This window comes from Mytilus edulis, chromosome 2 (assembly GCF_963676685.1).
Source record: "Mytilus edulis chromosome 2, xbMytEdul2.2, whole genome shotgun sequence".
NCBI lineage: Eukaryota > Metazoa > Mollusca > Bivalvia > Mytilida > Mytilidae > Mytilus > Mytilus edulis.
Genome location: NC_092345.1, coordinates 8,564,156 through 8,576,689, shown reverse-complemented (window position 1 = coordinate 8,576,689; position 12,534 = coordinate 8,564,156). Strand labels below are relative to the sequence as shown.

General features: G+C 31.1%; 1 protein-coding gene across 1 annotated transcript; it reads right to left on the bottom strand.

Annotated features, from left to right (window-relative positions):
• Positions 1 to 2,961: 2,961 nt before the first annotated feature.
• Positions 2,962 to 12,534, bottom strand: LOC139510470 (lithostathine-1-alpha-like). The gene is made up of 5 exons (XM_071297047.1): positions 12,425 to 12,534; positions 9,845 to 9,927; positions 7,565 to 7,636; positions 5,896 to 5,995; positions 2,962 to 4,282 (listed from the first exon to the last, which is right to left on the bottom strand). The coding sequence occupies exons 1-5, from the start codon at positions 12,528 to 12,530 to the stop codon at positions 3,864 to 3,866; spliced, it is 780 nt and encodes a 259-aa protein (XP_071153148.1). The 5' UTR covers positions 12,531 to 12,534; the 3' UTR covers positions 2,962 to 3,863.

Genomic DNA, 12,534 nt, shown 5'->3' with positions numbered 1-12,534 from the left:
GTTGTAAATAAAACAAAACATTTTTTTATGGAGTCGAAAACTAAATTATCATATTTTACTAACTTTTAAAATTTGTGATTTTACTAAGAAAACTTAGTCTTGTGTGTCATCATTTTCAAAAGTTTGACACGTACATTATGATAGATACAAAATAATGTTTTTGCAACTTTATCACTAATCTAATTGTGTTGATGTCTTTATAATTCGTCCATTGTTACCCTGAGACTATATAATAATGTCATACCCATTGTTGTCTTTGTCAGTTGTCATTGGATTTTTGATAAAGTTAATTACCACGACACGAACATTCAGATTTACACCAAAAGAGCTTTCATTAGTATTTCATAATAGCAATTTACATTATTTTTGAAGAAAAAAACTTTCAGCTCTTTTGTTTTGTTCATCGTTCCTTCTGCTTCTTCAGATTAAAAAGGCCATTTTGTTATTGAAAAATAAATAATATGCACATCGAATTTTAAATTTGTCAATTTTATAAATTATAGGGATGATCATTATTGTTGTAAAAACCTTTAAAAGAGTTTTTAATTTTTTAACCGCATTTAATATATGTTTTTGACAAGGTGCATTGTAGTTTTTCTAATAATTAGCAAGCTGCTGATACGTTCTATATATTAATATATGAGGTTAAAAAAGAGTTTTCTTTGGTATTCATAAAGTTATATTGAAAAGAATACTTTTTGTTAATTATGTAATTATTCATATACCAAAACCTTAAGTATTTGTCGATATTGTTGTAGAATAGGTGGGAAAATACTGTTCAGTTGAAGGTCTTGGTATAGCTGTAGTTGTTGTGTTAGAAGTTGGACATTTAAAGACGTATCGTATCTGTATCCGATACGTTGACATATGTGAACGTATAAATTATTGGTTTTTGTTGAAATACATGCGAGTTGGAAAAAATAATGAAAGGGCGATGACAATTTTTGGTCTCTTTCATTTTCAATACCTGAATTGTTTTTAATAGTTGTTTAATACATGTAAATGTATTGAATGTGTTTACATATTTGCTTTTTATATGTCACAATCATGACTTCTTGTATCTATTAATATATGTATTGCTCTAAAAAGTGATGTTTCTGCAGTTATATAATATGAAAACCTAGACGACCACAAAAACTAACATTAACACAAATTAAACAATCACGTGTTTTTCGTGTCAATATATGGTTTAACACTCGATATTCAAGTCATCAGTACTACCCAGGCGTGAAGTTGATTTATAAAAAAAGAATATTAACGTTAACAATATACGTGTACTTTAAATTGGATAGTAAATAGGGACTCAATCATTGAACATCAGCAGAGTCAGATTGATGACTGGTACAAATTTATGATACATTTATAAAAAAGCAGGAAATACTATTTTTTAAAATATAAACCTTTCATCATCCCTTCCCAATTTATTCTCGAAATTTTTATCACAGTATCTGACTCAATCATTAAATATATCTGCATTACTATTTAAGCTCATGCCATCGAGTGTTTAGATATATTTAACGCAACAAAAAAGACAAACAACACACACATGTACTATTTAAATACGTAAATAATCAATTTTAAGCAATAACCAATCAATACGTTCAGATACGTATACGATACGTCTTAAATGTCCCATTTCTAGTTGTAGTTGGTTAATTTACGACAGTTAATGAAGTTGTCATAGTCGCTGTAATTGCTGTGGTGGTGGAGCTGAAGAAGCTGAAGAAGTAAGAGTAGTTGTCGAATCTGTAGATATAAAAAAGAATATGTGGTATGATTGCAAATGAGACAACCGTCCATAAGAGACCAAAATGACACAGAAATTAAAAACTATAGGTCACTGTACGGCCTTCAACAATGAACAAAGGCCATACCGAATAGTCAGCTAAAAAAGGCCCCGAAATGACAATGTAAAACAATTCAAACGAGACAACTAATGGCCTTATTCGATGTAGGTTTAGTGGATAGTGTAGTCAGCGTAGTTAATATATCTAAAATGTTAAATCACAAAAATACTGAACGCCGAAGAAAATTTAAAACGGAAAGTCCGTAATTAAATAGGAAAACCAAAAGAACAAACGAATAGAAAACTACTGTCATATCCAGACTTAGTACATGCATTTCCGTATGTAGAAAATGGTGGATTGAACCTGGTTTAAAGCTAGCTAAGCCTTTACTTGTACGACAGACGTATCAAGTTCTATTATATTAACAACGATGTGTGAGCAAAAGAAATAGACATAATAGGTAAAAATTTCAAAATAGGGTTACAGCATGCAACATTGTGTTATAATCATAATCACAATGGAAACAAACAAGTATGCAACAAAAAAGCACAAAGCACATTAGCGAAAATGAAAGACAAGAATACAAAAATTATCCAATGATAGGATGAATAAGAACAGAGTCAAGTCAAATGGATACAACCAAAAACAGACTTTCTGACTGTATTGAAGACCCATTGTTGACCTTCGGCTGTTGTCCGTTCTATGGTCGGGTTGTTGTCCCTTTGATACATTCCCCATTTCCATTCCAAATTTTAAACAGTAAAAGTATTATCCATATAGACAAATACAACACGTTGTTAAGTGATAAACATTGTCAGTACCCAGGAACCATCGTGTATTATTTGTGAAGTTGATACGGACTATTCATCACATCAAGATCTTGGTATCTTCCGATGAGCGTTCTTTGACATGCCCCTGGTTCATCAACTTTCTGCTCAGACACTGGTAACGTTTTACAAAGTCTGAGTATGAGCTGCAAACTCTTGAATACCAATTAAGTTGGGAAATGTATATCTCGTATGTAGATGAAGTTGGTATATATATTGCTTCTTAGGTGGGGGAAAATTAATAATTTAAAAAATAAGATCGTCTCGTTTGTCTCATTTCATTTAATCTATTGGTATTGATCATTAAGAAATAAAACAATACATTGCCAAATATTCATAATCCAGTCAATTGTAATCGCACAATTGCTAACCAAAGACAAACTAAAAGTACGACATCGAGATAGGTAGACCATTTTCTTCTTTAATAAATGGAGACGTGACATGGATTAGCATCAATAGGACAGCAACCAAACGACAAAAAAGCAGAAAAAAAATCAAGTCAATACAGCGTTGTTATAAAATGACGGGTTAGTATTCTTATATGTCAAGCACTAAATCGTCTCATGGGTTTTATTATATACAATTAGGGAAAAAAAATTGTGAAAACATTAATTGTGAAGTAAGATAAATTAATCACACTAGAAAAAAACATATTTGTGTGCAACATTCTGCAAAGAAAATAAGATTCTACCAGGGAACCTGCATGATTTAGTGAAACAAATGCACCACATGAATACTCTATTTAATTGCAGGCTTCTGACTTGCATCAAGAACATAATAGAGGGGGAAAAGATACCAGAGAACATGAACGATGTGGGGGGGGGGGGGGGGCTACACATGTTTGTGAAATCAACACCCTTTACTTGGAAGATACAATGGTGAAATAGTACGACATAACAAAAACTTCTCATTTACCCGAAAACAATATATAATTCTTTATAGAAAAACATACAAACTACAAATATTGTGTTTGGATTGTAGCTGTTGAACGTCAGTTAATTTACAATGAAAACAAAATATCCATTTTGGGGGACCAATAGGCTTGGTAAAACATTATACATTACGTGGAGTAATGTATTCAACTACTGTTTTGGGACAGTTAAAATCTTTTAAATTTTACAGATATTTTACATTAGTCTTAAATGTTTTTTTTTGCCCTTGTTCATTATGAAGAACACCAAGTCTTAATTTCAATGAATAAATAAAAGTATTAATTTAACTGTCGTCAGTGATAACTCAATCAAGGGTGTCAGTTCTTTTTGCGTTCACACACAAACGGGTTGGTGGATTTACAAAGAGCATAGTTCCATTTAAAATCTCTACTCTGGACCATTTCTAAACACAATTGTTCATAGTGTCCACCAGGAACTGGTAACGGGTTCCCTTTATTCCAGTTTTGAAAGCTGATAGGCTTTGCAGTAGATTTCCAAATGAAATCACCGTTGTGTCCATAACCTCCAATCCAAAAGAATTTATCGTCTGTTGTATGGTTCGTGTATTGGCTTTCCAGTAAGGATTTTATTACATCTGTCTTGTTTGTGTCGGGTACTTCTACTAGACTACTGTCATAACGATGACAGTAACCCTCGGCTTCTTTCCATGTCACGCTGACATCGCTTACAAAATAACAGCTGTCTCCTTCTGGTATCCAGTTGTGATAACACTCGACTGAAATATTACATATAGTTATTGTATGAAGTCACAAAATGATAAAAATATACAGTGTATCTTTATTCCCTTTTTTTTTTTAAATTTCAGTGTTATATCATTTTATTTGAATGAATTTTGTCTTGACAAAAATGAATTTTGTCTACAAAAATGAATTTTGTCTACAAAAATGAATTTTGTCATCATAAAATTGAAGTTCTCATAAAACAAGTCTGTATCACATAGTTTTGTAAGACAAAAATGATTGTGTTATGACAGAATTGAATTTTGTATAAAACCACAAGACTCCTATTCGGTGCTCCGTACAGTTTTGATACATATAATATTTCTTCATCTCCTTAACTATTTTTGTCAAGATCTCCTCGTCTTGATTAATATCTGTTTACGTAAAGTCAATTTGAAACCTAGCAAACAAAAAAGTTAAATACTGTCTGCACATTTATCATAAGCATGCGAAAGTATTTGATAATAATCACTCGTTATTTCTGCAATTCGTTTATTAACGTCTCCATTTCTGAAAAGTGTTTTAAAAATATACAAGTTATGAAATATTAATTCAATACTTACAAAACCAAGATGTCACTAAATACATTGCATATATGTTCTTTAAATTGTCAGGGATTAAAAAAATATGGAAAAATAATTTGACTAAAAGAATGGATAAAACAAAAGAATTGCAACATAAAATTTCTATAAGAAACACATTTTTCGGACAATTCAATTATAGATAAAGAATTTACGGGCGAATTATCCATAGTTTTGGATGCACACAATCAAGAGGTGTTACGATTAATATCAACAACAAAAATAAACATTATATCATAGATAAATATGTAGATCAAGACGGAAGAATTATTTTAATCAACATAGAAATTGATAAAAATATATTTACTTTTGTAAACCTTTATGCCCTAAACTCATGAAATATAGAAATATGTTCTATTGCCTCCAAATATAAATTTAAGGATAGAAAAGGAAAAAGGGTATCATTTAAAAACATTTCCTCCAAAGTCATTTACAATTCTTTCTTAAATGGACATATGAAAAACCAATAGGATTTCAATTTGGTTGACAAAATTCAATTTTAATTTTGTCAAATAGGTATGCAAATATAAACTTATTTGCACACAAAATTGACTTTAGTGACACAAAATTGACTTTTGTGGCACAAAATTGACTTTTGTGTTAAATTTTCACTTCTGTTTAACGAAACTCAATTTTGTCTCCACAAAAATAAACACAAAATTAAACTTTCTGACAAAATCTCAGTTTTGAATTAGTTCACAGAATCCAAACTAAACTAATTTGCATACAAAATTGACTTTTGTCGCCCAATTTTCAAATGAGGTAACAAAGGTAAAGTCTGTGTTACAAAAATGAATTTTGTCATGACAAAACTAACTTTTATCAACTGAAAGATAATTTTGTATGACAAAATATAAATTTGTAGTATGCTACAAATTTCGTTAAACTGAACTCATTTTTGTTGAACAAAAGGTGTGGGAAATGGCGATGTAATTAATTTGCATATCTATATAGATATGGAAGAGTGCTGTTGTTATAATGTTTCTACCGTATATCTATCATCACCTTTCTACTAAATGAAAACTCACCACTACATAGTTTTTTGTTGCATTCTGAACCCTGGCAGCACTGATTACACAGCTGTAAACTTCTATGATGTGGTGCTAATTGACGTAACAAATCACATCTCTGAAAATAAATAGGACAGAAAATCTTATTAAGGTTCGGTTTTTCATCTGTTTTTATCCAAAAAAAAGTAACAAAGTAAAAAACATTCGAACCGTTTGTCACAATTGGCATGATGTGAATGCGTTGACATTAAACTTTGGACTTAAATAAGGTTAGATAAAGATTAAGGTTGCTTAATCACATTGACTTATTAAGACAAGTTAAATTCCGTACACTCATATAAGTAAATGAAAAATTGAAATATTTAAATTGTAGGGTAAAATCGTTTTTCTGTTCTGGTTACTTTTAACTTGTAACAACTTGTTTTGCCCTTTAGAAAGTTAAATTAACAAATAATGATAACTTCAAGAATTTCAAGAAAATTCAAAACCGAAAGTCCCTTATTAAATGGTAAAATCAAAAGCACAAACACATCAAAAGAATGGAAAACAACTGTTAAACTCCTGACATGAAATTTAGCCTGGAATTAGATTATCCTATCATTTCATTTGTTCGGCATCGTCTACATGTTATTCATTAAAAGACCATTCATTTTAGATTTTCTTGTAAGCAAAAAACAAGAACAATTTACTGCACATATATTCGTGATCATCCCTTTGAAGTAACCCTCAAATTTTAACAAAATAATGTTGTTGTTTTTTTTGGTTTTTTTTTAACAATAATAATGTTAAATAGAAAAATCACTGATTAAAATCGCACTGATTAAAATCGCACAGATCAAATATTGTATCGATATTTTTATCATAAACGCAAAGAAAGTATACGTCATGAAGATCGATTTTGTGGGACCAAAAAAAGGTTGACAAAAAGGAAGCAGAAGATGACAAGAGGAAATCAGACCGATGGATATAAAACAAAAAAACTAAAAGCAATTATTGAAGGCAGCAATTATTGAAGGCAGCTGAAAACGACTCTAACTTGATCAAATGTTCAGGTTTGGGACAACCATATAAGGAATGTGATTGATCAACCTTTCCTTAAATGGGGACGATCTTGTAATAGAAAAAAGATAGACAATAAATTCAATAAAACTTATAAAAAATAGCGGGTCGTGGAAATGCAATTCAACTTCTTTTATTGTACTATTCAAATATTATAATCACAAAACTCCCTGTATTTCATTTATTTTTATCTTTTATTTTTGTAAATTTGAAGCTTTCGAAAAAATTGATTTCATAACACTATTTTCCAGAGAGTGATGTAGGTCTTAATACATTGAGTTTTATGACTAAACCATTAGACCTTTTGATTAATAGATGTTAAGGAGCAGACATTGACTGTTATCTCGTTTATGTGTATCCACACCTCTTTTATTCAAAATTATAAATGCATATATCATAAAATTAGTTATAAATTAAAAAAAGAAACTAAAGTCACAATAATGCAACAAAATGTTATTTACATGTCCTTTTGGCAAGTGCACAAATCGTTATATTGATAACAACCAACCAACCAACCAACCAACACCACGTAACATTTGTGCATCTGTCGAACTATCGAATTTCGTTATGTTGCTCATGAGTGGCACTTGCTACAATGTCATATAACTTTGACCTTTATATTAATTACCTTTTTCTTTTCACATCCCAAATTGTATCTCTTTTCAAAGTTGGCATTTACAAACTGCTGAGTAAAACATACCTGGGATAGAATAGATGTTCAAATAAGGTATACTATTTTCAACAGATTCAACACAAAAGATTTAACCACTGAATATTTAAAAGTGACTTGATTAGTATTAAATGAGACTTTCCGATTTGTTTATATAACAATAAAATAAAGTAGTATTTGTTAATCTAAATAGTTATTTTGAGCTTGTTTCAGTGGGTTAAACGTTAATTAACAGAACTATGATAAGTAGCATATCACATCACAGTGCACAAGGCCCTGTAACTCTTATAGTCTACTGTGTGTACATTTTTATCCGTGAGGAACTAATTTTCGATAAATCATTTCTACCTCAGGAATGGATTACCATGGCTGTATTTGGTAAATTTTTTAGGAATTCAATTTTTAATCTTTAATTTCGTACTTTATTTGGCCTTTGTATCATCTTTTTATTGGAACGTCATTGATGAATATTTTGTAGACGAAATGCGCGTCTGGCGTTAATATAAAATTTCAATCCTGATATCTATGATGAGTTTATTAATTAACATCAAATTTTAATGTTCAACGAAGAATTAATTTTCCAAAGGCTTGTATGCAGCTATTGGCAACATTACGGATATTTATAGATTGTCGATTGTTTGTCAGACAAGAAGGTGAATACCAGCTATAATCTAATTGAAGGGCGACAGACCTGAAATGATATGAAGCCATACAACATTTGAGTTTATAAGACCATTGATAATCTTTAATAATCTGATGATCGCTTTTTTTCCTGAGACGTCAGTTTATGTTTGAAATTTAATGCCACGTGCATACTTAGTCTCTATCAATAACTTTCTATCTCAAGCGAATAGTTTGATATAACATTTTATTATATATTAGGATAAGAGGAAAATTAATTTCCAACGCAAATAAATGATTCAACATTATGTTTTATTTATAAATCCTGATTTGTGTTGCTTCACGTCCAGTATTTTATTAATTTTGTGAAAATTAAAATGTTGTACTAAATTATAATCCTGGTACTTTTGATAACTATTTACACCACTGCTGGTTGACGTTTCGTTCCCGAGTGTATCACCAGCCCAGTAGTCAGCACTTCTTAGTTGACATGAATATTAATTATGTGGTCATTTTTATAAATTTCCTGATACAAAACTTTGAATGTTTCGAAAAACTAAGGATTTTCTTGTCCCAGGAATACATTATCTTAGCCGTATTTGGCACAACTTTTTGGAATTTTGGATCCTCAATGCTCTTCAACTTTGTACTTGTTTGGCTTTATAACTATTTTGATATGAGCGTCACGAATGAGTTTCATGTAGACGAAACGCGCGTCTGGCATACTAAATTATAATCCTGGTACCTTTGATAACTATTATGCATGTTCAGGACGCAAATACATTTTATGGGAAGGCTCTGCAAAAAGTAACAACAGGAATGAGTACTATCTTTTATAGACTATATAACATTTGATTAATAACAAATATGAATAAATAAAAATGATGATTATTAAAAGTAAAACATACAAATGTTTTCGATTGTCGGATAAGGGGTTTGCACATACTTTTTACCTTCTAGAAATTAAAATGTAAATGAAACAGCGAAGTGATAAATTGAGGCATTTTAACAAAAAAAACTTGAATAAAAATATTGTCCTCGTTTAATTATTTTGTGGTGTGTCTGAAAATAGAGCTTTTAGTGAGGTTTGTCCTCGCAAACCACTTTTTTATTATATCGCATAGAGCGGTACCAAATGCTTTAAGATAAGCTTCAGTCGTGCATTAAATTTTGATTAAAATATCAATATTTGTTTGGTTAACAAAGTATCAAGATCTATTAAAACTAATCCTATTTCCCCCAAATGTGACTTACAGAATTAGATTCATCTGAACTTATATATGAAACACGAACAAAAGAGGATAGACGAGATTTTTTGTTTCGACAATTATCCGTCTGTTAAACAGCAACGGTGTATACTTTCAGTTAGTTTTTATACATTATTCACCCAGTCTGGTCAATTGTAGAGTTTCCTTAAAATAAAATTTCCAAGTTTGATGTCAAAGATCCATGTAACGAACATCATTGTGGTAACGGCATTTACTTTTGAAGCCACCATTACAAGTTTTCAAGCATTATATCTCCATACGGCAGCAAATGCTTTATATTTCGGTTTCGAATGTTAAAATCAGTTAATAGCACCATAGACAGATAGCTTTTAGTTCTAAATTAATGTACCTCATCTGATCTACATTCGACTTTTGATCGGCACTCTAGTGGGCTGGTAACATCCCGACAATTGGAACATATATTTGCAGCACCTTAAATAGAATTTTATCTATAAATATTTTTTGTCATGAGATATTATATCAACGACTAACTTACTACTACTTACTACTAAGTTAATCCTTTTAGAATTTGCAAATCTTTAAGTTCATCAAATATACAAGCATTTTCTTTGACAACCACTAGAACTCGACGCGACAACGCAGGTCCATGATTGAATTAAATTAGTACCTCTATTATTAGCCGGTGGTAATATCAAGAATGCACATTGTCATCAGATGAAGTCACGCAGTGCTATAGGGACAGATTTCTGTGCTTATAATAGTTACTGTGAGCATCTTGGAGTGAGAGTGCGGAAGAAATTGCTTATCTATCTTGTGGTCTTAAATATATGTCTTGTTGTAATGGGGTGCATGAATGAAATTTTTGATCTCATAACTTCTTAAAAAAAGTGCAGATATATTATAGTGCGTATAATAAAGGCAATAGTAGTATACCGCTGTTCAATAGTCATAAATCGATTCAACTGAAAAAAAATCGGGTCACAAACCAAAACGGAAGGACACACATCAACTATAAGAAGAAAGAACAAACAGAAACACCCCGACACAAGTTTGTCCAAAATGTTGTGATACGGACATCCAGAAACTACCAAGCATGTCAAAATTCACAAAGTATGTACATCCATGTACGGTTTCAGTTCTTATTACAGGTATTTTAAATATAATTAGCCTTTATTTCCATTCCTAAATCAATTACAGGACGGACATACTGTTAAATAGTGTTTACTATATAACCCGGACATACTGTTAAATAGTGTTTACTATATAACCCCGCTGTTGTTGACAATACATTGAACCAGAGCGTTTCAATTATGATCAAGCATAAGGTGTATATATAGTAGGTATTTTTCTCGGATTTCCAGATCAAATAATTCAATGCGGCTTTCTACCCTCATTAATATAGGCTTTCCTCATAACAGACGGGGATATGTTATAGTAAACGATTTTAGGGGTTCTACTAATTACTATAATAATCATGTATTTACACTTATGAAGAATATCTAATACAATACACTATTCTTGAAATGGAAATATGACTCAATAAAGGCAACAGTAGTATACTGGTGTTCAAACATCATTAATCCATTTAGAAAAAAAAATCCGGGTTACAAACCAAAACCGAGGGAAACACTATAGATGGCACGTTAATATTTGAATTCCGGAATTTAGGCTGCTCTTTTGTGTAACCTTCTGTGTCAATGTATCAGTATTATTCACAAAAAAACAGGAACGAATGAAAATACTTTCCCAAACTGATGAATGAATCTGGTGTTTAAAAATAAGAAAGAATTTTACATACAGGTGAAAATGAATTTTGAGTTTTTTAAAAATTTGTGTATTCACTGCATGATAAAAAGTAAAACCAAAAAATTACCGAACGCCGAGGAATATTCAAAACGGAATCTTCGTATGAAGAAAATGATGTATTTAACCAGGTTTGATAGATAGCGAAACCTCTCACTTGTACGACAGTCGCATAAAATTCAATCATAATAACGACGATTTGTGAACGAAACAAACAGTTATAATTGGTAAACTTTTCAAAAATTTGGGTACAGCAATCACTAAATAGAAAACAAAGAAATATGTAACAAAATAAAACCCTAGACATATAGGCATATAGACAAAGCACATTAGTAAAAAATGAATGACAAGATACAAGAATTTACCATAGCACATTAACACAATGCGGGAATGTATAAGTACAGAGTCACGTTATATGTAATAAAGAAACTCAAAAAGTCATGTACACAAAGCACATAGGCAAACATTAAAATCATAAATACTAAAATTTACCATAGCACAATAAAAGACCTAAAAGAACTCGTGGCCTTAGGGTTTGACAGATAGCAACAAAAATAAACGGTCATGATACATATTTAAATTAATTTCTGAATATTATAATAACAGTACTTCAGTTAACTGTGTATGTTGAATTTTAGACAGTTAGAATTTTGGAGAGTGTTAGAAAGTGGTGAATATTGTAAAATGGCTATATGATATCGGATATGTTCCTCACGTCGTAAATACAATTCCCTTCCCTTTCATGAATTTGACCTACCGAATTAGACTATTTACCGGATTTGTAATCACATAAGCAACACGACGGGTGCCGCATGTGGAGCAGGATCTGCTACCCTTCCGGAGCACCTGAGATCACCCCTAGTTTTTGGTGGGGTTCGTGTTGTTTATTTCTTTAGTTTTCTATGTTGTGTCATGTGTACTATTGTTTTTCTGTTTGTCTTTTTCATTTTTAGCCATGGCGTTGTCAGTTTGTTTTAGATTTATGAGTTTGACTGTCCCTTTGGTATCTTTCGTCCCTCTTCTATAATTATCCCTATGGGCCAGGAAATACTACTGTGTCACCTATAAGAGGAAAACAAAGGAACAACTGGAATTCCGAAGTGCAATTAAAAACCTTTAAATTTAATGTGATACGTTATCTAAAAATATACATTGATATACATACTTTGTGAATTTTGACATGCTTGGATGTTACAGTTGTCTGTATTACAACATTTTTGACAAACTTGTAGCTCTCCACTTCTTCTTCTTCCAAAAGCGATCTTTGCCATATCA

Coding starts and splice junctions, on each gene's coding strand:
- LOC139510470 (XM_071297047.1), bottom strand. CDS start 12,530: ATGGCAAAGATCGCTTTTGGAAGAAGAAGAAGTGGAGAGCTACAAGTT. Junction 9,928..12,424: donor AGCATGTCAAAATTCACAAA/GTATGTATATCA, acceptor ATTCTATTTAAG/GTGCTGCAAATATATGTTCC. Junction 4,283..5,895: donor CAACAAAAAACTATGTAGTG/GTGAGTTTTCAT, acceptor GTAATATTTCAG/TCGAGTGTTATCACAACTGG.